This window comes from Podarcis melisellensis (genome assembly GCF_964234715.1).
Source record: "Podarcis melisellensis genome assembly, chromosome: 12".
NCBI lineage: Eukaryota > Metazoa > Chordata > Lepidosauria > Squamata > Lacertidae > Podarcis > Podarcis melisellensis.
The window spans coordinates 58,925,863-58,951,044 of record NC_138544.1 but is presented as its reverse complement, the minus strand read 5'-3'; the positions used below and the strand labels follow the sequence as shown (position 1 = coordinate 58,951,044).

General features: G+C 47.2%; 1 protein-coding gene across 4 annotated transcripts; it reads right to left on the bottom strand.

The window, feature by feature from the left end:
• Positions 1-245: 245 nt before the first annotated feature.
• Positions 246-17,271, bottom strand: LOC309353303 (uncharacterized protein). 4 transcript variants are annotated; one of them, XM_081882694.1, is made up of 10 exons: positions 17,088-17,265; positions 11,118-11,171; positions 10,801-10,857; positions 9,652-9,729; positions 7,968-8,060; positions 5,160-5,225; positions 4,837-4,893; positions 3,809-3,898; positions 1,414-1,506; positions 246-727 (listed from the first exon to the last, which is right to left on the bottom strand). In XM_081882694.1, exons 1-10 carry the CDS (start codon positions 17,148-17,150, stop codon positions 500-502), a joined length of 879 nt encoding a protein of 292 aa, XP_081738820.1. In that variant the 5' UTR covers positions 17,151-17,265; the 3' UTR covers positions 246-499. The 4 variants fall into 4 exon arrangements, with proteins under 4 accessions (XP_081738820.1, XP_081738821.1, XP_081738823.1 ...); XM_081882695.1 differs by lacking the exon at positions 17,088-17,265 and adding an exon at positions 11,425-11,535; XM_081882697.1 differs by lacking the exon at positions 1,414-1,506 and having other exon boundaries at positions 17,088-17,271.
• Between the last annotated feature and the right edge of the window lie 7,911 nt (positions 17,272-25,182).

Genomic DNA, 25,182 nt, shown 5'->3' with positions numbered 1-25,182 from the left:
GGAAATGGAGGCAGTGAGAGATTTTACTTTCTTGGGAATGGATTAATCTGTTTTGCATTCCTTTCTATGGGAAAGCACACTTTGGTTTTGGAACGCTTTGGTTTTGGAACGGACTTCTGGAATGGATTAAGTTTGTAAGCCAAGGCACCACCCTATGCTGTAAATCCCCTCACCCCGGCATGTTCCCAAATTCCAGAATCCTCCCCCCCAGCTGCTATTCTATTTTTTTAAAAGAAATAAAAATATTGAAATTATTGATTATTTATTGCATGTTTTGTTAATTAACTAATCGACTTCTTACATGTCAAAATGTCTTCCAAGCAGTTTACAAGGTTACAATCGGTGATGACACATAATTTGAAAGGCACACTAAAATACTTCCAACAACATGTTTAGCTGTGATTCCTGTGTGACGGGGGGTTGGACTAGATGATCCTTGGTGTCCCCGCCAGGTCTGTTCTTCAGTGTCCGGCGAGGACTCTGCGCCCTGGGTGGGGTCTCAGGCTTTGGGAGGCAGAGTATCTTCCTCGCTGGAATCTCCCTCGGACTCTGAGTGGCTCCCGATCCAAGTCTCGTTTTTGCTCCCCTGGCCAGGCGGGGCCACGATCATCAGCCCCGAGTAGCAGCCCCGGCAGACGGCCCGGGCACCAGAGCGCTGCTTCCCCCTGGCCCGCGCTGAGGCAGCCCCCCTGGCGGACCTCTTCGTCCTGGACTTGAACAACAGCTCCTGCAGGGAAAGGGGAAAGAAGGAGGTAGGAGACACCCCAACAAACCTCACCCCCCTGCCTGTGCCCACAAAACCGCTTTTCACAACTGTTCCACACCTGAAAGCAGCACAGAGCCTTTGGAACTCCCTGCCTCTTGATGCCAACCAAGCACCTTCGCCATGTTCTTTTTGGCACCTGCTTAAAACATTCTTGCTTGGACAAGCCTGTCCGGATGCTTAGAAAGTCAGAGTTTCTTTCAGGCCTTCTTTTAGTATTTAACTTTCCGCATGTTTTCAACCCCCACCATGGATTTGTTATCTTTATCTTTTGGAAACTACCAGCTATCATCTGGAAGCTACCAGCATGAGTCTGACCAAACTGCGGGAGGCAGTGGAAGACAGGAGTGCCAGGCGTGCTCTGGTCCATGGGGTCACGAAGAGGCGGACACAACTAAACGACTAAACAACAACAGGAAGTGTGCCACAAACAGAGGGTGGGATGAGTCCTTACTCTCTCCTGCAGCCTCTGGAAGGCTCAGATTTGCCATCACCTCAGCCTGGAATAATCCCCTACCTTGCCTTCAGTCCCACAAGGACTCCTTTTTCACCCGTCAATGAGAGCCTTGCCAAGCTGGGCAAACATCTCTTAGGCTGGACTCCCGACAAGACAGGGATTCCTTCTCCCGCCACCCCAGGGCCAGACGTACCTGCAGGCTTGGATCCAGTCCTTGCAAGCTGGGCATATGAATCTGAAAGCGATCTGGGTCGTATAAAAGCGGCTCTTCTTTCTCCGCAGGGCGCTGCAATTCAATATGGCATAATGCTTAGGCCAAGTGGAGGGGTGGGGGGAAGAGAGCATTTCCTGAGAGAGGACCCCCTACCCCCGCAGCTGTCCATCTTCTGTCCTTGGAGTGGCAAACCAGCTGTGGGTTAAGACGCAAAGCCAGAAGCGGGCGCTTCCTCGTTTGCCAAGGAGCAGCTGGCTGTGCAGAGCGCTGATTGGCTAGCTTGGCTGGCACTCACAAAGCCATTCCCCGCCCACAGGGGATATTTTCCAAAGCCCCCTTTAAAACCCTGAAGAATTGGCATTTGAGAAAGAGGTATGAGCACGTGCAAAAGAGCATCTGCCCAGACTGGAATCTTTCCCCCCATTACAGTGGTACCTTGGTTCTCAAACGCCTTGGTACTCAAACAACTTGGAAACCAAAAACTGCAAACCCAGAAGTGTTTCGGTTTGCGAACATTTTTCGGAAGCCAAACATTCTTCATTTTGAGTGTTACACTGATGTCTGTCTATTTTTGCTATCTATTTTATGTTTTTGTGCCTTTTTCTTTTTGTTTTTGTGACTGTGCGGAACCCAGTTCAGCTACTGATTGATTGTGTGACTGTAGTACATTGTTTATTGCTTCCCTTTTATGGATCAATGGTCTCGTTAGATTGTAAAATTCATGCTAAATTGCTGTTTCAGGGGAGGATTTTAAAAGTCTGGAACGATTAATCGGTTTTGCATTCCTTTCTATAAAACAATAAAACTTCAAACATTCAAACCTTCCCTAAAAACTGCTTCTGAAATGAAATGTTCTGTGGCGGGGCTGGGGGTGGGAGTCAAGAAGGATCCGTTTGTGGGGAGTGGGAAATGTCCCTATTTTCATCTGAGGAATGCTGGAGGGTGTGTCTTAGAGTCATCAAATTTTGAGTTAGAAGGGACCTCGAGGGTCATCCATTCCAAGCCCTTGTAATGTAGGAATCTCAGCTCAAGGATCCCTGACAGGTGGCCCTCCAAGCTCTGCTTAAAAAGAAGGAGAAAATGAAATCTTTAGTCTCAAAGTCTCTGAAAATCTTTAAATGAAGCGAGGTACCAGACTTTGTACGATGAAAGACAAGCTGTGAAGCTTCGCGTATTCAGCAAATATGATGTCCAACACTGAGCAGTGATTCCGGATACTGAGTACTGCTTTGTAGAATTCTTCATCGGCGTGGTGGGGGATATAGAATTGCTTCATAAACCCACCTTATTCCAAATGAATGTATGTAAATGAAAATATCAAATGCTGTGGAACAGTGCTCATGTCATAATGTACCAAGAAAAAAGCACACCAAGAACTCAGGCCAATGTAAGTTTCAATAGTGGGAGTGGTCCCTGCTCGCAAATTAATAGTCAGTTGTAACAAAAACTAATCCCTTCAAAAGTACGTATTCTGACAAGGATTACAAACTCAAATAGAGATTACAAACTCTAACAGAGATTACAGACTCAAACTCATAAAGATATGTATAACACAAGAATTCATCACAGAATTAGAGATAAAAGTTGGCCTGAGTTCTTGGTGTGCTTTTTTCTTGGTATGTTTAATAACAAGAACTCCAACTTATTTAACATGAGATAATGTAGTCACTAGCAGAGACATCACCTTGCCGACAAAGGTCTGTATAGTTAAAGCTCTGGTTTTCCCAGTAGTGATGTATGCAAGTGAGAGCTGGACCATAAAGAAGGCTGATCGCCGAAGAATGGATGCTTTTGAATTCTGGTGCTGGAGGAGACTCTGGAGAGTCCCATGGACTGCAAGAAGATCCAACCTCTCCATTCTGAAGGAAATCAGCCCTGAGTGCTCACTGGAAAGACAGATCCTGAAGCTGAGGCTCCAAGACTTTGGCCACCTTATTAGAAGAGAAGACTCCCTGGAAAAGACCCTGATGTTGGGAAAGATGGAGGGCACAAGGAGAAGGGGATGACAGAGGACGAGATGGTGGGACAGTGTTCTTGAAGCTACCAGCATGAGGGAGGCAGTGGAAGACAGGAGGGTCTGGCGTGCTCTGGTCCAGGGGGTCACAAAGAGGCGGACACGACTAAACAACTCAACAACAAAAGGAAGTGTGCCACAAACAGAGGGTGGGATGAGTCCTTACTCTCTCCTGCAGCCTCTGGAAGGCTCAGATTTGCCATCACCTCAACCTGGAATAATCCCTCCTTGCCTTCATTCCCACAAGGACTCCTTTTTCACCCGTCAATGAGAGCCTTGCCAAGCTGGGCAAACATCTCTTAGGCTGGACTCCCGAGAAGACAGGGATTCCTTCTCCCGCCACCCCAGGGCCAGACGTACCTGCTGGCTTGGATCCAGTTCTGCCAAAGTGGCAATCTGAATCCGAAGGAGATCTGGGTCGGGTAAATGCCGCTCTTTCTCCACAGGGACCTGTAATTCAGGATGGTATAATGCTTAGGCCAGCTGGAGGGGTGGGGGGAAGAGAGCATTTCCTGAGAGAGGACCCCCCCCCAGCTGTCCATCTTCTGTCCTTGGAGTGGCAAACCAGCTGTGGGTTAAGACGCGAAGCCAGAAGCGGGTGCTTCCTCGTTTGCCAAGGAGCAGCTGGCTGTGCAGAGCGCTGATTGGCTAGCTTGGGTGGCACTCACACAGCCATTCCCCGCCCGCAGGGGATATTTTCCAAAGCCCCCTTTCAAACCCTGAAGAAATGGCATTTGAGAAAGAGGTATGAGCACTGCAAAAGGGCATCTGCCCAGAATGGAATATTTCCCTCCATTACAGTGGTACCTTGGTTCTCAAACGCCTTGGTACTCAAACAACTTGGAACCCAAACACTGCAAACCCAGAAGTAAAGGTTTCGGTTTGCGAACATTTTTCGGAAGCCAAACATTCTTCATTTTGAGTGTTACACTGAGGTCTGTCTGTTTTTGCTATCTATTTTGTGTTTTTTTGCCTTTTTCTTTTCATTTTTGTGACTGTGTGGAACCCAGTTCAGCTACTGATTAATTGTATGACTGTAGTACATTGTTTATTGCTTCCCTTTTATGGATCAATGGTCTTGTTAGATTGTAAAATTCATGCTATATTGCTGCTTTAGGGGAGGATTTTTAAAGTCTGGAACGGATTAATTGGTTTTGCATTGCTTTCAATGGGAAAACACGCCTTGCTTTTGGAACGCTTTGGTTTTGGAACGGACTTCCGGAACGGATTAAGTTTGAGAACCAAGGTACCGCTGTATCTCTATGACTCTTCCTTCATTTACCTTTTCAAATCCACTAGCTGCTAGTCCGTCTCTGTGTCCACAGAGGAGCAGCTCAGAGACCAGCTCTGCACCTCTCCTCCTCTCTGTGGAAAACATTTGGGCTTACCTGATTAAGAGGTGTGTAGCAACTGGAGCAGTACCTCCGCGGATTTTGTCTCCGAGCCTGTTCACGGAGGAAAAAGAGCATCAAAGTGCTGCCCCTGTTCCCAGCCAGCCCATGGCTCTTGCAGGAACAGGCAGAGAGAAATCTCCGCCCTGGGGCCATAACAGAGTCGGGGATGGGACAACGTTTCCAGGCCATCTCCTTGGGCTGCCAGATTGCAAAGCTGACCCAGTGGATATCAAGGGGGCTTTTTATGGCAAGGGTCTCTGGACAAGGCAGGGGGGCTCCCTCTGTCCCCTTTCCAGCGCCCACAGCCCCAGACATACCTGGGCGCCTTGATCCCCGCCTAGCAAGATGTCCTCCACCGATCGGACGTTTCTCTTGGAAGCCTCCTGCAGATGGAGTGAAATTGGGAATGCCGGACAGTTGCACAACAGGGCATTGCAGTTCAACCTTGTCTAATACTGAGACCAAGCTTGGTTGTGGGAGAAAAGAAAGCTTTTCCCAAGAGGCTCCACCAGTCCTCCATCTTCTCTCCTTTCAGGGATGGCCCTGCTGTGGGTTCACAATCTCTGCAGACACAAACCCAGATGCCACCGGCTCCCCCAGTGTCAAGGAGAATCTGGCAGGGCCAAGTGCCGGTCGTCTAGCCTTGGCTGCCGTCAGACAAAGCTGTGCAGAAACCGAGGCAGGGATTTAGTCTAGGGGGCAGGCGCACCAACTTGCCCCCACATTTGAAAGCGGCACGGAGCCTGCGGAACTCCCTGCCTCCAGGCACCTTCGCCGTGCTCTTTTCGGCACCTGCTTAAAACATTCTTTTTGGGACAAGACTGGGCAGATGCTTAGAAAGTCAGTGTTTGATTCAGCCTGTTTTAGTATTTAACTTTCCTCATGTTTTCAACTCCCATCATGGATTTGTTATTTTTATCTTTTGTAAACTGCTTTTTTATTTTTTTAAAAAACAAGCAATATATAATTTCTACGAAAGAAACAAACAAACCCAGTGCGGAATCTGCTGAGATGATGAGCGTGATGGGAAATAATAAAAGCCAGAGCTCAATAATTTCATATGATTTATTAAATCATTGAGGGGATTACTGGGGGGGGGGGAGCACTAAGAGGCAAGGGGGTGGCAGTGGGGCACAGGAGGTGTAAATGACAATTGGGCTTTCAAGGAGGATGGAGGAGGTACCTTTTATCATATGTGGTGGAACTGTAATGTAATCAAAAATTTCTGGGGAATGATCTATAACAAAATGAAAAAATGTTGAAATTAACCTTTGTTAAAAAACCAGAAGTTTTTTTATTGGGAATTATAGGTACCGAGATCCCAAAAGATCAGAAGAAACTGTTCATGTATACTACAACAGTCGCTCGGACGTTGTCCAGAGATGGAAGGAAGAGACAGCCCTGACCAGAGAAAAATGGCAAATCAAGTTGATGGACGATGCCAAAATGGCAAAATTAACTGGAAAGCTCAGGGACCAAGAAGACAGGAAATTTTAAAAAGAATGGGAAATGCTTATAATGCATACTGGTGCTTTGGGTTAAGTACTTAATTCGTTCCGAAGGTCCTTTCTTAACCTGAAACTGTTCTTAACCTGAAGCACCACTTTAGCTAATGGGGCCTCCCACTGCCACCGCGCAATTTCTGTTCTCATCCTGAAGCAAAGTTCTTAACCTGAGGTACTATTTCTGGGTTAGCGGAGTCTGTAACCTGAAGCGTATGTAACCCGAAGTACCACTGTATATACAAAATTATTGCAAGCAGGTTGAAACATTAGCAGGATTCTAAATACACTTGTAATGTATCGGAAAGTATAGATAACTTAGGAAGATGAGAAATTGGAGAAGTATTTTTCTCTCTTCTTTGGCGATCCCTCATAGCCGAGTAAGATTGTCTTCCATAAACACGGTTTTAACAGTCAGTCCGTAAGTGACTTTGGAGGCCAATTCTGGACCCACACGTTATTCAACAGTGGGAACGTTGGTTTCTGGAGAACTATTGATACGCAGTTGAAAATAGAATTAAAAGGACCCAAGAATGAGATGGGGGAAAGTGAGGAGATCCAGAGAAATCTCAACATGTGGAATGTGTATGATCTTTTGATGTAAATTTATCTTTCTCTCTCTCTCACTCTCTCTTTCATTCTCTTTTTTCCTTTATTTTTGAAAATCTGATTAAAAAATTATAACAAAAATAAAATAAAGGAGGGTGGAGGAGAGGCCTGTCGACGGCCACTAGCCACAAGGGCCACGCTTTGCCTCCGTAGTCAGAGGCAGAGATGCTTCCGAAATACCTGTGCCCAGGAAGTGTGCTCCATGATCACTGCAGATGGTGACAGCAGTCACAAAATTAAAAGACGCCTGCTTCTAGGGAGAAAAGCAATGACAAACCTAGACAGCATCTTAAAAAGCAGAGACATCACCTTGCCAACAAAGGTCGGTATAGTTAAAGCTCTCGTTTTCCCAGTAGTGATGTATGGAAGTGAGAGCTGGACCATCAAGAAGGCTGATTGCCGAAGAATGGATGCTTTTGAATTCTGGTGCTGGAGGAGACTCTTGAGAGTCCCATGGACTGCAAGAAGATCAATCCTCTCCATTCTGAAGGAAATCAGCCCTGAGGGCTCACTGGAAGGACAGATCCTGAAGCTGAGGCTCCAAGACTTTGGCCACCTACTGAGAAGAGAAGACTCCCTGGAAAAGACCCTGATGTTGGGAAAGATGGAGGGCACAAGGAGAAGGGGACAACAGAGGATGAGATGGTTGGACAGTGTTCTCAAAGCTATCAGCATTAGTCTGACCAAACTGCGGGAGGCAGTGGAAGACAGGAGTGCCAGGCGTGCTCTGGTCCAGGGGGTCACGAAGAGGCAGACACGACTAAACGACTAAACAACAACAGGAAGTGTGCCACAAACAGAGGGTGGGATGAGTCCTTACTCTCTCCTGCAGCCTCTGGAAGGCTCAGATTTGCCATCACCTCAACCTGGAATAATCCCTCCATGCCTTCAGTCCCACAAGGACTCCTATTTCACCCGTGAATGAGAGCCTTGCCAAGCTGGGCAAACATCTCTTAGGCTGGACTCCCGACAAGACAGGGATTCCTTCTCCCGCCACCCCAGGGCCAGACGTACCTGCAGGCTTGGATCCAGTGCTTGCAAGCTGGGCATATGAATCTGAAAGCGAGCTGGGTCGTATAAAAGCGGCTCTTCTTTCTCCGCAGGGCGCTGCAATTCAATATGGCATAATGCTTAGGCCAAGTGGAGGGGTGGGGGGAAGAGAGCATTTCCTGAGAGAGGACCCCCTACCCCCCCAGCTGTCCATCTTCTGTCCAGCAAACCAGCTGTGGGTTAAGACGCAAGGCTAGATGCCGGCGCTTCATCTTTGCCAAGGAGCAGCTGGCTGTGCAGAGCGCACCAACTTGCCCCCACATTTGAAAGCAGCACGGACCCTGCGGAACTCCCTGCCTCTTGATGCCAACCAAGCACCTTCGCCGTGCTCTTTTCGGCACCTGCTTAAAACATTCTTTTTTGGACAAGACTGGGCAGATGCTTAGAAAGTCAGTGTTTGGTTCAGCCTGTTTTAGTATTTAACTTTCCGCATGTTTTCAACTCCCATCGTGGATTTGTTGATTAATTTATTGTTTCATCTCTTGCAAACTGCTTTTAAAAAGAGGTTAATCAAGCAATATATAATTGTTACGAAACAAACAAACAACCCGCTGTGTAATCTGTTGAGACAATGAGCATGATGGGACCTAATAAAAGCCTACAATGGAGCTCAATTGTTTCATGTGATTTATTAAATCATGGGGAATGGGATTACTTGGGGGGGAAGGACTAAGGGGGTGGCACTGGGGCGCAGGAGGTGCAAATGACCATTGGGTATTAAAAGAGGGTGCAGGAGAGGCCTGTCGACGGCCACTAGCCACAAGGGCCACGCTTTGCCTCCGTAGTCAAAGGCAGAGATGCTTCTGAAATACCTGTGCCCAAGAAGCGTGCTCCATGATCACTGCAGATGGTGACAGCAGTCACAAAATTAAAGGACGCCTGCTTCTTGGGAGAAACGCAATGACAAACCTAGACAGCATCTTAAAAAGCAGAGACATCACCTTGCCAACAAAGGTCCATATAGTTAAAGCCATGGTTTTCCCAGTAGTGATGTATGGAAGTGAGAGCTGGACCATCAAGAAGGCTGATTGCTGAAGAATGGATGCTTTTGAATTCTGGTGCTGGAGGAGACTCTTGAGAGTCCCATGGACTGCAAGAAGATCCAACCTCTCCATTCTGAAGGAAATCAGCCCTGAGTGCTCCCTGGAAGGACAGATCCTGAAGCTGAGGCTCCAAGACTTTGGCCACCTCAGGAGAAGAGAAGACTCCCTGGAAAAGACCCTGATGCTGGGAGAGATGGAGGGCACAAGGAGAAGGGGACGACAGAGGACGAGATGGTGGGACAGTGTTCTTGAAGCTACCAGCATGAGTTTGACCAAACTGCGGGAGGCAGTGGAAGACAGGAGGGCCTGGCGTGCTCTGGTCCAGGGGGTCACGAAGAGGCGGACACGACTAAACTACTCAACAACAACAGGAAGTGTGCCGCAAACAGAGGGTGGGATGAGTCCTTACTCTCTCCTGCAGCCTCTGGAAGGCTCAGATTTGCCATCACCTCAGCCTGGAATAATCCCCTACCTTGCCTTCAGTCCCACAAGGACTCCTTTTTCACCCGTCAATGAGAGCCTTGCCAAGCTGGGCAAACATCTCTTAGGCTGGACTCCCGAGAAGACAGGGATTCCTCCTCCCGCCACCCCAGGGCCAGACGTACCTGCTGGCTTGGCTCCAGTGTTGCCAAGGTGGGCATATGATCTGGGTCGAGGAAAGGCTGCTCTTTCTGCAGAGGGACCTGCAATTCAGGATGGTATAATGCTTAGGCCAAGTGGAGGGGTGGGGGGAAAGAGAGCATTTCCTGAGAGAGGACCTCCCCCCCCAGCTGTCCATCTTCTGTCCAGCAAACCAGCTGTGGGTTAACACGCAAGGCTAGACGCCGGCGCTTCCTCGTTTGTCAAGGAGCAGCTGGCTGTGCAGAGTGCTGATTGGCTAGCTTGTCTGGCAGTCACATAGCCATTCCCCACCCACAGGGGATATTTTCCAAAGCCCCCTTTAAAACCCTGAAGAATTGGCATTTGAGAAAGAGGTATGAGCACGTGCAAAAGAGCATCTGCCCAGACTGGAATCTTTCCCCCCATTACAGTGGTCCCTTGGTTCTCAAACGCTTTGGTACTCAAACAACTTGGAACCCAAACACTGCAAACCCAGAAGTAATTGTTTCAGTTTGCGGACAATTTCAGAAGCCAAACATTCTTCATTTTGAGTGTTACACTGAGGTCTGTCTGTTTTTGCTATCTATTTTGTGTTTTTGTGCCTTTTTCTTTTCATTTTTGTGACTGTGTGGAACCCAGTTCAGCTACTGATTAATTGTGTGACTGTAGTACATTGTTTGTTGCTTTCATTTTATGGATCAATGGTCTCGTTAGATTGTAAAATTCATGCTAAATTACTGTTTTAGGGGAGTTACAGATAGGTAGCCGTGTTGGTCTGCCATAGTCAAAACAAAAAAAATTCCTTCCAGTAGCACCTTAAAGACCAACTAAGTCAGTTCTTGGTATGAGCTTTCGTGTGCATGCACACTTCTTCTTGTTTTAGGGGAGGATTTTTAAAGTCCGGAACGGATTAATCGGCTTTGCATTGCTTTTAATGGGAAAATGTGCCTTGCTTTTGGAACGCTTTGGTTTTGGAACGGACTTCTGGAACGGATTAAGTTTGAGAACCAAGGTACCGCTGTATTTCTATGACTCTTCCTTCATTTACCTTTTCAAATCCACTAGCTGCCAGTCCGTCTCTATGTCTACAGAGGAGCAGCTCAGAGACCAGCTCTGCACCTCTCCTCCTCTCTGTGGAAAACTTTTGTGCTTACCTGATGAATAGGTGTGTAGCAACCGGGGCAGTACCACGGCCAATGTTGGCTCCGAGCCTGTTCACGGAGGAAAAAGAGCATCAAAGTGCTGCCCCTCTTCCCAGGCAGCCCATGGCTCTTGCAGGCAGAGAGAAATCTCCGCCATGGAGCCAAAAGAGAGTCCGGGACGGGGCAACGTTTCCAGGCCATCTCCTTGGGCTGCCGGATTGCGAAGCTGACCCAGCGGATATCAAGGGGGCTTTTGATGGCAAGGGTCTCCGGACAAGGCAGGGGGGCTCCCTCTGCCCACTTTCCAGCCCCTACAGCCCCAGACATACCTGGGCGCCTAGCAAGATGTCCTCCACCGATCGGGCGTTTCTCTTGGAAGCCTCCTGCAGAAGGAGTGAAATGGGGAGTGCCGGACAGTTGCACAACAGGGCATTGCAGTTCAACCTTGTCTAATACTCTGGAAGGCTCAGATTTGCCATCACCTCAGCCTGGAATAATCCCTCCTTGCCTTCATTCCCACAAAGACTCCTATTTCACCCGTGAATGAGAGCCTTGCCAAGCTGGGCAAACATCTCTTAGGCTGGACTCCCGACAAGACAGGGATTCCTTTTCCCGCCACCCCAGGGCCAGACGTACCTGCAGGCTTGGCTTCAGTGCTTGCAAGCTGGGCATATGAATCTGAACGAGATCTTGGTTGGATAAATGCGGCTCTTCTTTCTCCGCAGGGCGCTGCAATTCAGGGTGGCATAATGCTTAGGCCAAGTGGAGGGGTGGGGGGAAGAGAGCATTTCCTGAGAGAGGACCCCCTACCCCCCCAGCTGTCCATCTTCTGTCCTTGGAGTGGCAAACCAGCTGTGGGTTAAGACACAAAGCCAGAAGCGGGCGCTTCCTCGTTTGCCAAGGAGCAGCTGGCTGTGCAGAGCGCTGATTGGCTAGCTTGAGTGGCACTCACACAGCCATTCCCCGCCCGCAGGGGATATTTTCCAAAGCCCCCTTTAAAACCCTGAAGGATTGGCATTTGAGAAAGAGGTATGAGCACGTGCAAAAGAGCATCTGCCCAGAATGCAATCTTTTCCCCCATTAGAGTGGTACCTTGGTTCTCAAACACCTTGGTACTCAAACAACTTGGAACCCAAACACTGTGTGATAGGAATTTTGTGGTCTTAGATATATGCTAATGTTCGTAAGTGTACCAACTAAGCACATACATAGATCAGCACAGGAAGGCCAACCGGGAACCATTTTGATTCCTAAACTGAGCAAATGTTTTCTCTGCAAAGTCAAACTAGAAAAGCCTCCCCATTGTCTTTTCCTTCACAAATCCTGTCTTAAGGGTATGTCTGTGTTTGAATAGGGTGTGAGTCTGTGACCTGGCCCAGGAACTAAGTATTTATCATTACAAAAGACTGGCCAGGCTCCCCAGGCAATCCAATCAAGTAACCTGCCAGACAGGAGATAAACAACAACAGGAGAAAATTTCTCTTTTAGACAGCCTTTTCTGTGATGTAGGTGTGATGTATCTGAGGGGTGGTCTTAGGTTACACCCCTTCTGTGATGTATGTATGATGTTTCTGCGGGTGGTATTGATCTACAGGGTGGCAATTTCAAAAGTCTTTATAAGGCCTTGCACGCCATTTTTCTGGGTTCCTCCTCCTTTCCTGCATGTGGTTGTGAGCACCCTGTTGTAACAGATCAATAAAGAGGCTTACTGGCTGCTTTGCTTCTCAATATTCTCTGGTTGGCCTCTGTTATCTTCTCCTATCAATAGGGAACCTATGTAAGGACTCTAAATGGGCCAATTTCACTCCCAATTTCACTCCTTCTGCAGGAGGCTTCCAAGAGAAACGTCCGATCAGGTGGAGGACACCTTGCTAGGAGCCCAGCTATGTCTGGGGCTGTGGGGGCTGGAAGGTGGGCAGAGGGAGCAGCTCAGAGACCAGCTCCGCACCTCTCCTCCTCTCTGTGGAAAACTTTTGTGCTTACCTGATGAATAGGTGTGTAGCAACTGGGGCAGTACCATGGCCAATGTAGTCTCAGAGCCTGTTCATGGAGGAAAAAGAGCATCAAAGTGCTGCCCCTGTTCCCAGCCAGCCCATGGCTCTTGCAGGAACAGGCAGAGAGAAATCTCTGCCCTGGAGCCATAACAGAGTCGGGGACGGGGCAATGTTTCCAGGCCATCTCCTTCGGCTGCCAGATTGCGAAGCTGACCCAGTGGATATCAAGGGGGCTTTTTCTGCCAAGGGAGTGAGGGGTCTCCGGACAAGGCAAGGGGGCTCCCTCTGCCCACCTTCCAGCCCCCACAGCTCCAGACATACCTGGTGACTTGGCAAGGTGTCCTCCACTGATCGGACTTTTCTCTTGGAAGCCTCCTGCAGATGGAGTGAAATTGGGAATGCTGGACAGTTGCACAACAGGGCATTGCAATTCAACCTTGTCTAATACTGAGACCAAGCTTGGTTGTGGGAGAAAAGAAAGCTTTTCCCAAGAGGCTCCACCAGTCCTCCATCTTCTCTCCTTTCAGGGATGGCCCTGCTGTGAGTTCACAATCTCTGGAGACACTAACCCAGAAGCCACGAGCTCCCCCAGTGTCCAGGAGAATCTGGCAGGGCCAAGTGCCGGTCGTCTAGCCTTGGTTGCTGTCAGACAAACTGTGCAGCATCTGAGGCAGGGATTTAGTCTAGGGGGCAGGCGCACCAACTTGCCCCCACATTTGAAAGCAGCACGGACCCTGCGGAACTCCCTGCCTCTTGATGCCAACCCAGCACCTTTGCCGCGCTCTTTTTGGCACCTGCTTAAAACATTCTTGCTTGGACAAGCCTGTCCGGATGCTTAGCAGGTCAGTGTTTCTTTCAGGCCTTCTTTTAGTATTTAACTTTCCGCAGGTTTTCAACTCCCATCGTGGATTTGTTGATTAGTTTATTGTTTCATCTTTTGTAAACTGCTTTTAAAAAGACAATAATCAAGCAATATATAATTTTTAAGAAACAACCAACCAACCCGCTGTGGAATCTGTTGAGACGATGAGCATGATGGGACCTAATAAAAGCCCACAATGGAGCTCAATTGTTTCATGTGATTTATTAAATCATGGGGAATGGGATTACTTGGGGGGAGCACTAAGGGGGTGGCACTGGGGCGCAGGAGTTGCAAATGACCGTTGCAAATGAAACCTTGAAGTGGCCTGTGAGGGGTGTGACTGCGGTGGGTTTGCCAGTGGGCAGCCCTTCCCTGAATTTTTTTTGGGGGGGCACAAGACCCCTTGGTGCCCCTAGTTGGGGGTGGTCTTGGTGGTGGTTCATTCTGGACATGGAGAGACAAAGTGCACCATCCTAATCTGTGATTCTGTACTTGGGGTCCGGAAAAAAGAAGGAATGGCAGAAGGATGAAACCAGTATCTGCTGGGAGACAAAGGATGAAGAAGTACATGATACATTGGGAATATATATTGGTCAAGATATAGACATGGAAGCATGGGAACAATTGTGGAATATGGAAATAAAATTTACAGCATGTTATGGTTTAAGAGAAAATTATATGGAAAAGATATATCAGTGATATCTAACACTGAGTAAATTGGCAAAAATCTATAAATCTAAATCAAGTAAGTGTTGGAAATGTAAAGAGAAAGAAGGTTCTTTTTATCATATGTGGTGGTCTTGTAGTAAGGTCAAAGCTTACTGGGAAATGATATATAATGAAATGAAAAGGATGTTTAAAACAACCTTTGTAAAGAACAACCAGAAGCCTTTCTTTTGGGAATTATAGGGACAGAACTACCTAAAATGTATAGAAACTTATCCATGTTTCATGTACAGTGGCAAGAATGTTTCTTGCCCCAAAATGGAAAGAAGCAGAAGTCCCAGCAAAGGAAGAATGGATGCAAAAACTGATGGAATATGCAGAAATGGCGAAACTTACCAGAAGAGTAAGAAATCAAGATAACATTTTTTAAATAAAAGAATAAAAATGGTTTGTTGAATATTTACAGATAAATCATAAACAGATAAAAACACTGGCAGGTTTATTGTAATAACCTGCAGTTTCATAGGAGTATATATTTAAAGAAGATGAATAAATGAGCAAATTAAATTTGGATATGCAGAAGATGTTAAAAATAAATTTAAGGAAAGAGGGGGAAGGAAGTCGAGTTTTGAAATGTCAAAATGATTGTAAAATTAATGAAAATTAGTGAAATGTATAAACGTGAAAAGAAAGAAAAATATGAGATTTTAACAAAAAGAAAAAAAGAAACAATTCCTGCTGCTTCTTTGTGGGTGGGTGTTGACATGATAGTTCAACAGAAGAGCCTATGCTGTTTGCCTTTCATTGGGGCCTGACTATGGGGCTCCTTTGCATCCGAATTTCACAAATTGCTGTCCAGAGTTCCTGGAAGAAGGTGTGCCTTATTGCACAAGCCCTGCAGGCAGCGGCAGGGTCAGGTAAATATCAGAAGAGGTGATGGACAGTCGGTCCTCTCCCTCCCAACCCCTGGGCCTTCTGGGAATCTGGCAGGGTGCAGGATCTGGGAAACCAGAGAGTCATCCAGCCAGTTGCAAAATTCTGACGTCTGATGGATTCTTTGCTGTGGCTTAGGATGGGCTCAGACTAGCAGGTCATATTGGCTGTGCTGGGGCTCAAACCGAGGAAGAACCGGTAACAGTATAAAGGGCATCGGAGCACGCACAGAGTGCTTTCGCCTCTTCTTCGCTGAGAAACCACAACCGATGCCACTCTCAGAACTGGAAGGCACAACTTCCACGGCTGAGAACCCAGAATTTATTTGGTTAGGAACTAAGAGAAGAAGGAACGTCTGACTGCTAAATCGGGCCAGGGACCCATTGGGCCCAGTATCCTGTTCTCACAGCGGCCAGGTGCTTATGAGAACCCCACAATCAGGATTCGACCACGAGATCCCCCTCCTGCTCCACCCCTTGCAATGCAGGAATAAAGCGTTTTTTGTAAAATGCACTTCGCGTATTATGTATTCTCTCTCTCTCTCTCTTTTAATTGACTTAAGAAAATTATACAGACAGCAAAACGAAGAAGTCCAAATGAACATTGCCTTCATCGCTTCTCGGCCTTTTGGCTAAGATCAAGTGAACATTGCCTTTTACCAGTAAGAAATAATAATAACTGTTACAATAATGAAAATACTAAAAATACATTTACTTCCCCTTTTGAACTTCTCTTCTGGTTACAATATATTACTATTCTATAAGAATCCATTATATCCTTTGCTGTCCCATATATTATTTTATTTCCCAAATTCAACCCAACCCTCCCCTCCTCCCCACTGCTTCCCTTCACCTGTGCGAGATCTTCCCAACATAATATTTTTTTTCTGGTTGCTTTAATAAAATAACATGAAAACTAATAAATTATAATTACTTCTTTTGTCCTTACACGCTTAACAATTGCCTATTAAGAGTTCTGCTTTAACACCATATTTCTTCATGTATTCCCCTATGCATTCCCATTCTGTATAGAATTTTTGATTGGAGCAGCTCCTGATGGATGCTGTCATTTTTGCCATTATGTATTCTCATAGCTGTCTAAGATGAAATATTATCTGGAAGCAGCACCACGGACAGAATAAATGCCACACACAGGAAGAGCAAGCATGTAGTTTGGGTGCCTCACTTGCAGTTTTATAAATCATTTAATGTGTCAATACGAAGGGAAGTTGTTAATATTGCAGTTGTTGCATAAGGGAGTATTATTATGACTGGAATGTAATTGAAATTAATAAGATTTTGGAACGCAGAAATAAAATCATCAAACCACCAACTCTAGCATGCAGGGGGGCACCTTATCTAACTTATATAATTTGGTTGAACAATAGGTATTACTAATTGTATTATAAATTGGAATTGTTATAATGAGTCTGTTATTGGATTGTGGTTGAAAACTAATAAAAAATATTATTAAAAAGATGGAATATTATCTGTCTATGGTCTTTTCTAGGTTCTTGTAAAGCCATCCAAGTTGATGGCCATTGCTGCCTGTTGTGGCAAGGAGTTCCATAGTTTAACTATCTGCTGCATGAAGAAGAATGTCCTTTAGTCCATTCTGAATCTTCCAACCTTCCGTTTGGCGCCTACGGGTTCTAGTCTTTTGAGAGAGAGAGGAGAAGTTTTCTCCATAGTTTTACAAACTCCTCTCATGTCGCCTCTTCCTCTCCTTATCTCTAAACTAAAAAGAGACGAAGGGAAACTTTTCTCTGTCCGCTTTCTGTTCTCTGAGCACATACATTTAAAACACGATAAGAGAAATAAGAGCATTGCAAAAAATAAGCTCACCTGCCCTGAGCCAACATCTGCAAAGGCGAAGAGAGAGGCCAGGACCAGCCAAAACGTCTTCATGGTTGCCACTTTGACTCTGTTTTCAGAGCCTAAAGCTGGAGGGACGTGGACATGAGGAGTCCAGGAATGTCCCTCCCTCTTTCTCTGGCCCTGGACCTTGACTCTTCATTTCCAGTAAATTTGAGGGGGGCTGGACAAGCGGAAACTCTCTGTCATGAGGACCTCTCAGCAAAAACAACTTGCCCCCACCTGTTGAGCTCCATGTCTTTCTTTCTTTTTCTTTCTTTCTTTCTTTCTTTCTTTCTTTCTTTCTTTCTTTCTTTCTTTCTTTCTTTCTTTCTAAAAGTATTTATATACTGCGAAAAATCAAAGCGTTGAACAAAAATAAACATAAAATAAAACCAAAGTAAATAAACCACAGGCATGGAAGGCAGTGACTGGAGCTATTTATGGTAAAACAAGACAGGGTTACAAAACATGGACCCTATTATACCAAGGGAAAGTACTGAAAGTATTCAAATGCCCTAAATCACTCTATCAGCCATCTATGTGGTGCTTAAAAGTATACAGTGGTACCTTGGGTTACATATGCTTCAGGTTACAGACTCCGCTAACCCAGAAATATTACCTCGGGTTAAGAACTTTGCTTCAGGATGAGAACAGAAATTGTGTTCCGGCAGCAGCAGGAGGCCCCATTAGCTAAAGTGGTGCTTCAGGTTAAGAACAGTTTCAGGTTAAGAAGGGACCTCCAGAACGAATTAAGTACTTAACCCGGGGTATCACTGTATAATGAAGGAGCCAGACAAACCTCCCTGGGGAAGAGTATTCCCCAAACGGGGAGCCACTGCAGAAAAGGCCCTCCTCTCGTGTTGCCACGGGCGCTCAAGTTACTGGTTGGGGTTGATGGGAACTCTACTCCAAAACATCTGGAGGGGAAATATAGAGCTAGACCCCCACCCAAACTAGCGGTATTGAACATTTCCCCCTGGAACAACATAGGTTTAAAAAGCAAAGCTAGCAGAAGTGAGCATTGCACAATTCAGGAGATATGAAAAGCAGTTACAAAAGCTTGCTGGTTCAGCAAAATATGGAGCACTGCTTTAGTGGGAAAATGGACAAAGAAATTAAGAATGGCCAGGGGGGAAATGAAAGTCACATTTAACTCTGAAAGGCTTTGATTTTGCTATGTACATCAAGAAATCTGACTTTTTTTTGTAGGCTTAAAGGTAGCAATGCGAAAACGCCATCGTTGCAAAATGCTGATCTTTGGAACTTTTGACTGTTTGCTCATGCTGTAATACATATAATGGCCGCAATCATGCCAGATACCAGAAACAGATCAATAAAACTACGGGGGGGGGGGGTCTTATAAGTAGAACGTTATCTAATGATGCACCTTGGTTGGCTTGGCCAAACAAAAATGTTTTTTTTAGGAGGCGCTGAAAAAGAGTGCAGTGAAGGCACCTGGCTGGTATCAATAGGCAGGGAGTTCCAAAGTGTTTTAGTGCTGCCATACTAAAAGATCTGAGTTCTTACAAATGAGGAACGGGGGTCATGTGGAAATGATAACAGGGCCAATTCTGCCGGCCAAAGCAGCTGAATGGGAACCTCCAGGGTAAAGTGATTTTGCAGGTAAATTGGTCCCAAGTTGTATACTAATGGTATAGCCTCCAACATGTCACGATAAAAAACTGGGACACCATCTTCCATGAGATTGCAAACCGCCCCCCCCCCGGAAAAAATGTGCTTGGCAGGGCACGACACCCAAAAACACATGTTTTAGGGGTGCTCTATGAAACCACGGCTCTGGGATAAAGGGTGAAATCATGGCATGAGATTGCGGCGGCCAAAATCCCCATGTTTTTTCGGGGGGGGGTGTGACAGGATGTCCCGGTTTTTCCGGGACAGTTGAGGGGTATGTAATAATAACACCTTGAACTTGGCCCAGTAGCAAATAGGCAGCCAGTGCGTTATCTCTGAGCACAGACGTCATCGGTTGACAAGGCCTCGATCATGTCAGCAATCGTGCTGCAGCATTCTGTGAGGCTCCTCCATGTCAAAATGTTCCCTCTCAGGATAGTTGGTTCCTGGTAAATGGCAAATGACCAAATGGCAGAGGTCTCATTGTGGAATCTCTTGTCTCTCTTGAGCTTGGGGAAGACATCATTTCCATCTTCTCTGTGGGTTCCACTTGGGACAGATTCTCTCCTGTTTCGATTATGAACTTCTAACAGGTCACCTCTTCATCACCTCACATGCATGTAACCTCCCTCCCTCCCTCCCTCCCTCCCTTCCTTCCCGCCTTCCTTTTCCAGCAAGTAGTACAGTAGAATCTTGGTTCTCGAATGACTCCATTGACGAACGTTTCGGAGCCTAAATGCAAAAAAACCAGAAGTAAATGCTTCCGTTTTCAAACGTGCCTCAAAAGTCGAATGGCTTCCACTGCGTGTTTTTCAATTTTCTCACTTGAATTTTCTGACAGCCCTCGGTTTCTGAAGTCGAACAGTCTTCTGGAATGGATTATGTTTGAAAACTGAGCTTCCACCATATTCAGAATTTACTGCCTCCAGGACGTGGCATTTTTCCTGGTGCAACTAAAGACAATAGCGGGGGGCTTTGGGGTTTTATTCCTCCCCACGGTCTGAATGAGCCAACCTGTCCATCTCCAATTTTCATATCCAGGAGTGCAGAAAGTGAAAACAGGTCTGGCAGCACCAACCAAGCCCTGAGGAGGCAAAGCAAGTCATCTAGAGAGCCAAAAAGCCTCTGATGAGTTGTGGCTAGTTGGAAAAGGTTACAGCTGTCCTTCCTCAGAGAAAGGAGGCAGGTGACAGGCTGAGGAAGTGATCCAGGACTAGATATTTAACAGGGAAGTTGTTAAAAGGGTAAAGGGACCCCTGACCATTTGGTCCAGTCGTGACTGACTCTGGGGTTGCAGCACTCATCTCGCTTTATTGGCCGAGGGAGCCAGCATACAGCTTCCGGGTCATGTGGCCAGCAATGTTTACCTTCCCGCCAGAGCGGTACCTATTTATCTACTTGCACTTTGACATGCTTTCAAACTGCTAGGTTGGCAGGAGCAGGGATGGAGCAACGGGAGCTTGCCCCGTCGCGGGGATTCGAACCACCGACCTTCTGATCGGGAAGCCCTAGGCTCTGTGGTTTAACCCACACCGCCACCCACATCCCCGTTAAGAGAGCTTTATTCCCCACACCAAGTGACAACTCCCAGAGGGGATAATAAAATCATAGAATGGTAGAATTGGAAGAGACCCCCCCCCCAAGAGCCATCTAGTCCACCCCCCCCTGCGATGCAGGAGTCTCAACTAAAGCATCTATGAGATGACACGGATGGGTTGGATTGTCACAGTCTGGTTCATGGGTGATCAAGGTCCCGGCTGGGGGCAAGATGGCCGGGTGGGAGCAGGAACGGGAGTCCAGAAGTCAGGAGCCAGGAAGCCAAGAGTCCGAAGGTCAGAGAACTGGGAGTCAAGAAGTCAAGGGTCCGAGGATCAAGGAGTCAAGGAGTCACAAAGGCAGGGTCCGAGGATCAAGGAGTCACAAAGGCAGGGTCTGAGGATCAAGGAGTCAAGGAGTCACAAAGGCAGGGTCTGAGGATAAAGGAGTCAAGGAACCAAATGCAGCAAGGCAGGGAACGTGTTGTTGTGGCAAAGAGCCAAAGGGAAAATGCTGACCTTATATCCCTTCCCAGCTCTTGCCACCAGGTGCTGTAAGTTACCAATCAGCCTCACCTGTGAGGCCGCGCCTTGCCTCTCCAGAACAAACTTAGGAAGGTGCCGGTCCTGGTCCCAGGGCCTGGCTCCTACATGCACACCTGACATGGATGCAGGGGGATGGGGACCCCCCCCCAGGGAAGAAGGCTCAGAGCCCAGGGAGGGGTGGTGCAATGATGGTGGGTGGTCAGAGGGAGAAGACGGAAGAGGAGGTGTTGGAATCTGAAGAGGCAACAGGGCTTAGTGAGCGGGAGGAGTCTGTGGCAGAGAGCAGTGCAGAATTCGCAGAGTCAACCTCTCTCTAAGAATCAGTGCCCCGAATGAGATCTTTGGTAGAGTCAAATGTTACAGCAGCCTTGTAACTACATCCAGAAAAAGATGGCCGCTCCTGTGTTTGCACAGGCCGCTTGGGAAACTGAGAAACAGGAGTGACCTGTCAAGGGGAAGCAGAGAAGAGCCATCTCTCTTCAGCTGTAGCTCAGGGGTAGAGTATCTGCTTTGCGCGCAGGTTCAAATCCTGATGGAATCTCCCAGTAGGGTTGGGAAAGGCTCATGTCTGAAATCCTGGAGAGCTGCTGCCAGTCAGTGTAGACAACAGTGAGCTTGGGGGACCAGTGGAATCTGACTCGGTATAAGGCAGATTCCCATATTCCTTAATGTGGGTCCCAGGATCAGTTCCCAGCTTACCTGGAGAAAAGAGTCTCAGGTGGCAGATGAGAAGAACGACCCTTTCTCAGCTGCTGCCAATCAAAGTATATATTGGGTGCCATGGCCTGGTTGGACACAGAGGAATGGGGGGAGGAACTGGGGAACCCCCCGGGAGAGAAGGCTCAGAACCCAGGGATTGGTGGTGGGATGACGAAGAGTGGTCATAGGGAGAGTAGGAGGTATCGGAAGCTGAAAAGGCAACAGGGCTTAGTGAGCAGGGAGAGTCTGTGGCAGAGAGAAGTCCAGAATTAGAAGCAGAAGCTGAAGTAGGAGAGGCGGGAGACCAAGAGGCAGAGATGGGTCTGGCTAGTGCAGAGTCACGTGTGTCTCCTGCTGCTGCTGTGACAAGCTCTCCTCCTGCCTTGTCTCCCAGAACTAGGAGAGGCATGAACAGGGTGGATGAAAGGTTGGCACATGCAGGCGCAGTCTCCCCTGTGTGGTGGCAGGGTCCTCCAATCTCAGCAGCTGCTTCACGGGGGCAAGACCTGCCAGAGCTGAGTGGCTGTGCTCATTCGGTCTGACGCTCCTGTCCAGATCCTGCTTTTGCTGATAAAGAGTCAACTCCAACTCTGGGAAGGGAATAGGGGTCTCCTGACCACTCTCAGAACACACAATTCTTCGGGGGAAGCCATTCTTGGAGGAGGAGAGAGCTATGGATGGCCCCTAGCCCTGATGGCTCTGCTCAGCCTCCAGAATCAGAGGCAGCGATGCTTCTGAATCCCAGTTGCTGGAAACCGTAGGAAGGGAGAGGGCTCTTGTGTTCGAATCCCGCTTGGGTGTTTCCTACAGGTATCTGGTAGGTCGTTGTGAGGACAGGACGCTGGACTGAATGAGCCATTGGCCTGATCCTTATGTTCTTTTATATATATGTGTATATAAATTTTTTTATTAAATTTTATTTTACAACACAAATGCACACACTCATACAACTAAACATAAAAATAAGCAAATAAAGAAAAACAAAAAACTGAAAATGAAAAGAAAAAACAATTATCAAAATAATATACAGAAACTTATACAAAACGAATAATAAACAATATGTATATACCACATTTCAGTTCTTCTTTTCTTCCAATTGACTTCCTTCATCCTCAGCACGGTTCTATTTTTGGTCAACCGTTTCCATCTTATTTCTTTCTTACCCCTTCTGTTTTTAACTTTTACGCCATAATTTGTTTTGCAGAAGTTAATCGAAACAAGTCCAAGTATTAATTTGAGGGCACTGCTTTCTAAGGTATTCTCTATATTTTCCCCATTTATTTGGAATTTTTGCTTGGGCTGACCCCCAATAGCCTCTGTCAATTCAGCCAATTCAATATAACCAAATAATTTGTCTTGCCATTCTATTTTTTTGTCGGTATTCTTTTTTCCATTTTTTGGCAATTAGTGTTCTTGCAGCTCTGATCCTTATGTTCTTATGACCATTTAAAGTTGTCTCCTAGAACTTTAAACATATGGTGTGAATGTGGCCTAAGATGAAGCAGCAAGGTTTTTCTGAAGAACTCTTGTCATTTGTATCCATGAATATGACGTAGGCCGATCATCTGTTGGGGTGATTTGCCTGGTGGAGCTGGAAATTCTGGGGTTCCCTTTCCCCCCGCAAACAGCACCATGGAGGTGATCTCTGGTTTGCAGGACTGCTTCAGGGGAACACAAGGGTGTCCAAAACGCCTCTCCAATGATGTGCCCAAGCCAGGAAATTGCCTGGCACAGCAGGCAGAGAGGGGGGTCTGTGTCTGCTCCTATTACTTCACGGCACTTGAGGCTGAAGACCAGCAGAAAACCACTTTAGTTCCACTTGGGGGAACAGGGTGCCTGGGGAGAAGATCCCGGGACTGGCTGCCAACACGTTTTCCTTGGCAATTGTCCTGCACTTTTCACAAAATTCAGACAGGATGCAGAGATTCAGTAAGCGAAGGGGGCTGCCAGAACTCCAGGGCTGGGGATCGGGGAGCAACTCTGCCCCATGTGAGGGGGTTTTAATTGTCTTTTGGTTCTGCCTGCTGTAATAGGAAGCTGAGGTTTGAGGCGGAAGAATCAGATGAAAAGGTTGACACCTCTACCGGAGCCACTGCTCATTCCCTCTATTGGTGCCCATCAACTGCGCTGCTTGGAGGGGGCACTGCTGAGGGCAGCTCATGCCCCAGAGGTGCCCTTCGTTTAGGTGGGGTTCCTGCATTGCAAGGGTTTGCTTGATGAGCCTTGGGGTCCCTTCCAACTCTAAAATTCTATGATGCTACTAGAAATCGGGCTTCTAGTGTTGCTGCTTCAGCCCCCTGGAATGGTGCTGTGGGTTAAAGCCTAGGGTTTGCTGATCAGAAGGTCGGCGGTTCAAATCCCCGTGACGGGGTGAGCTCCCGTTGTTCGGTCCCTGCTCCTGCCCACCTAGAAGTTCGAAAGCACATCAAAGTGCAAGTAGATAAATAGGTACCACTCCGGTGAGAAGGTAAACGGCGTTTCCGTGTGCTGCTCTAGTTCACCAGAAGCGGCTTAGTCATGCTGGCCTTATGACCTTGAAGCTGGACGCCAGCTCCCTCAGCCAGTAAAGAGAGATGAGCGCCGCAACCCCAGAGTCGGTCACGATTGGACCTAATGGTCAGGGGTCTCTTTACCTTTAGTGTTGCTGCTCCACCCCCCTGGAATCAGTTCTTTGGCCTTCCAGATGTTGCTGAACTACAGCTCCCATTATCCCTACTTGCTGGGCCTGGTGGGAGTTGTAGTTCAGCAACATCTGGAGGGCCAAAGGTTCCCCACATCTGACCCAAAACACCTATGAGCCTCGTGACTCCCCCCCCCCCATCCTCTATGGGTCCTTAAAACAGAACTTAAAACTACATATCAGCACATTCTCCACAATTTTCATTCAGAGAATCTCACAAAATGGTTACACAAACTGTTTGCATGTAAATATTTAATGATGAAAATAAATAAATATTTCAACAAACAAACAAACACCTACGAGCCGCCCAGAAGCTGCACACACCCTCAAAAAGAACCCTTCCAAGAGGAACAGATATTTTCCCAACTTCATTTCTTTATTATTCAAGTTCATTTCTTTAATATTCATATTTATAGCCAACCCTCTCCACAAAGGCTCTGGGCGGGCATGTTAATAACCACACCTCGAAGCAAAATACCCATATAAAATATTGGTTCTTTGAAAAATATAAAAGCAACACGTTTTAAAAACACACGTTGACCCTGAATTGTCACCAGCCAGCTGAGGCCTGCCCAGACCAAAAGGTCTTGAATATAAACACAAAGAAAGGGCTTCACTGAGCCTTAAGAGGACGAGAGCTCGGTCCCCAAAGCAAGGGGGTGACCCCCCAAAACCCTCCTTGGTATCTCTGGGCTGTCGTATCTTGGATGGATGGTGCATTTAAGGAGGGGCATTCTCAGCCTGAGAGACCACGACGGGGCACCCTCAAGACGGTGAACCTAAGCTCAAATGGCATCCAAAAGATTTTGCCAAGCAGCTCCAGAGAAACGACAAAGAAGCAGGGGCAGGAATGTGGGGAAGGACACCGGAGGCAAAATGGCGCCCACAGCAGCCAACTGGGCTGGCAGCCGAGCCTGACCAGCTGGAGGGGTGAAGGGCAAGATGGAGGGCCACCAAGAGTTTGCCGCCTGCCCCTGCAGCGTCTGCCCCA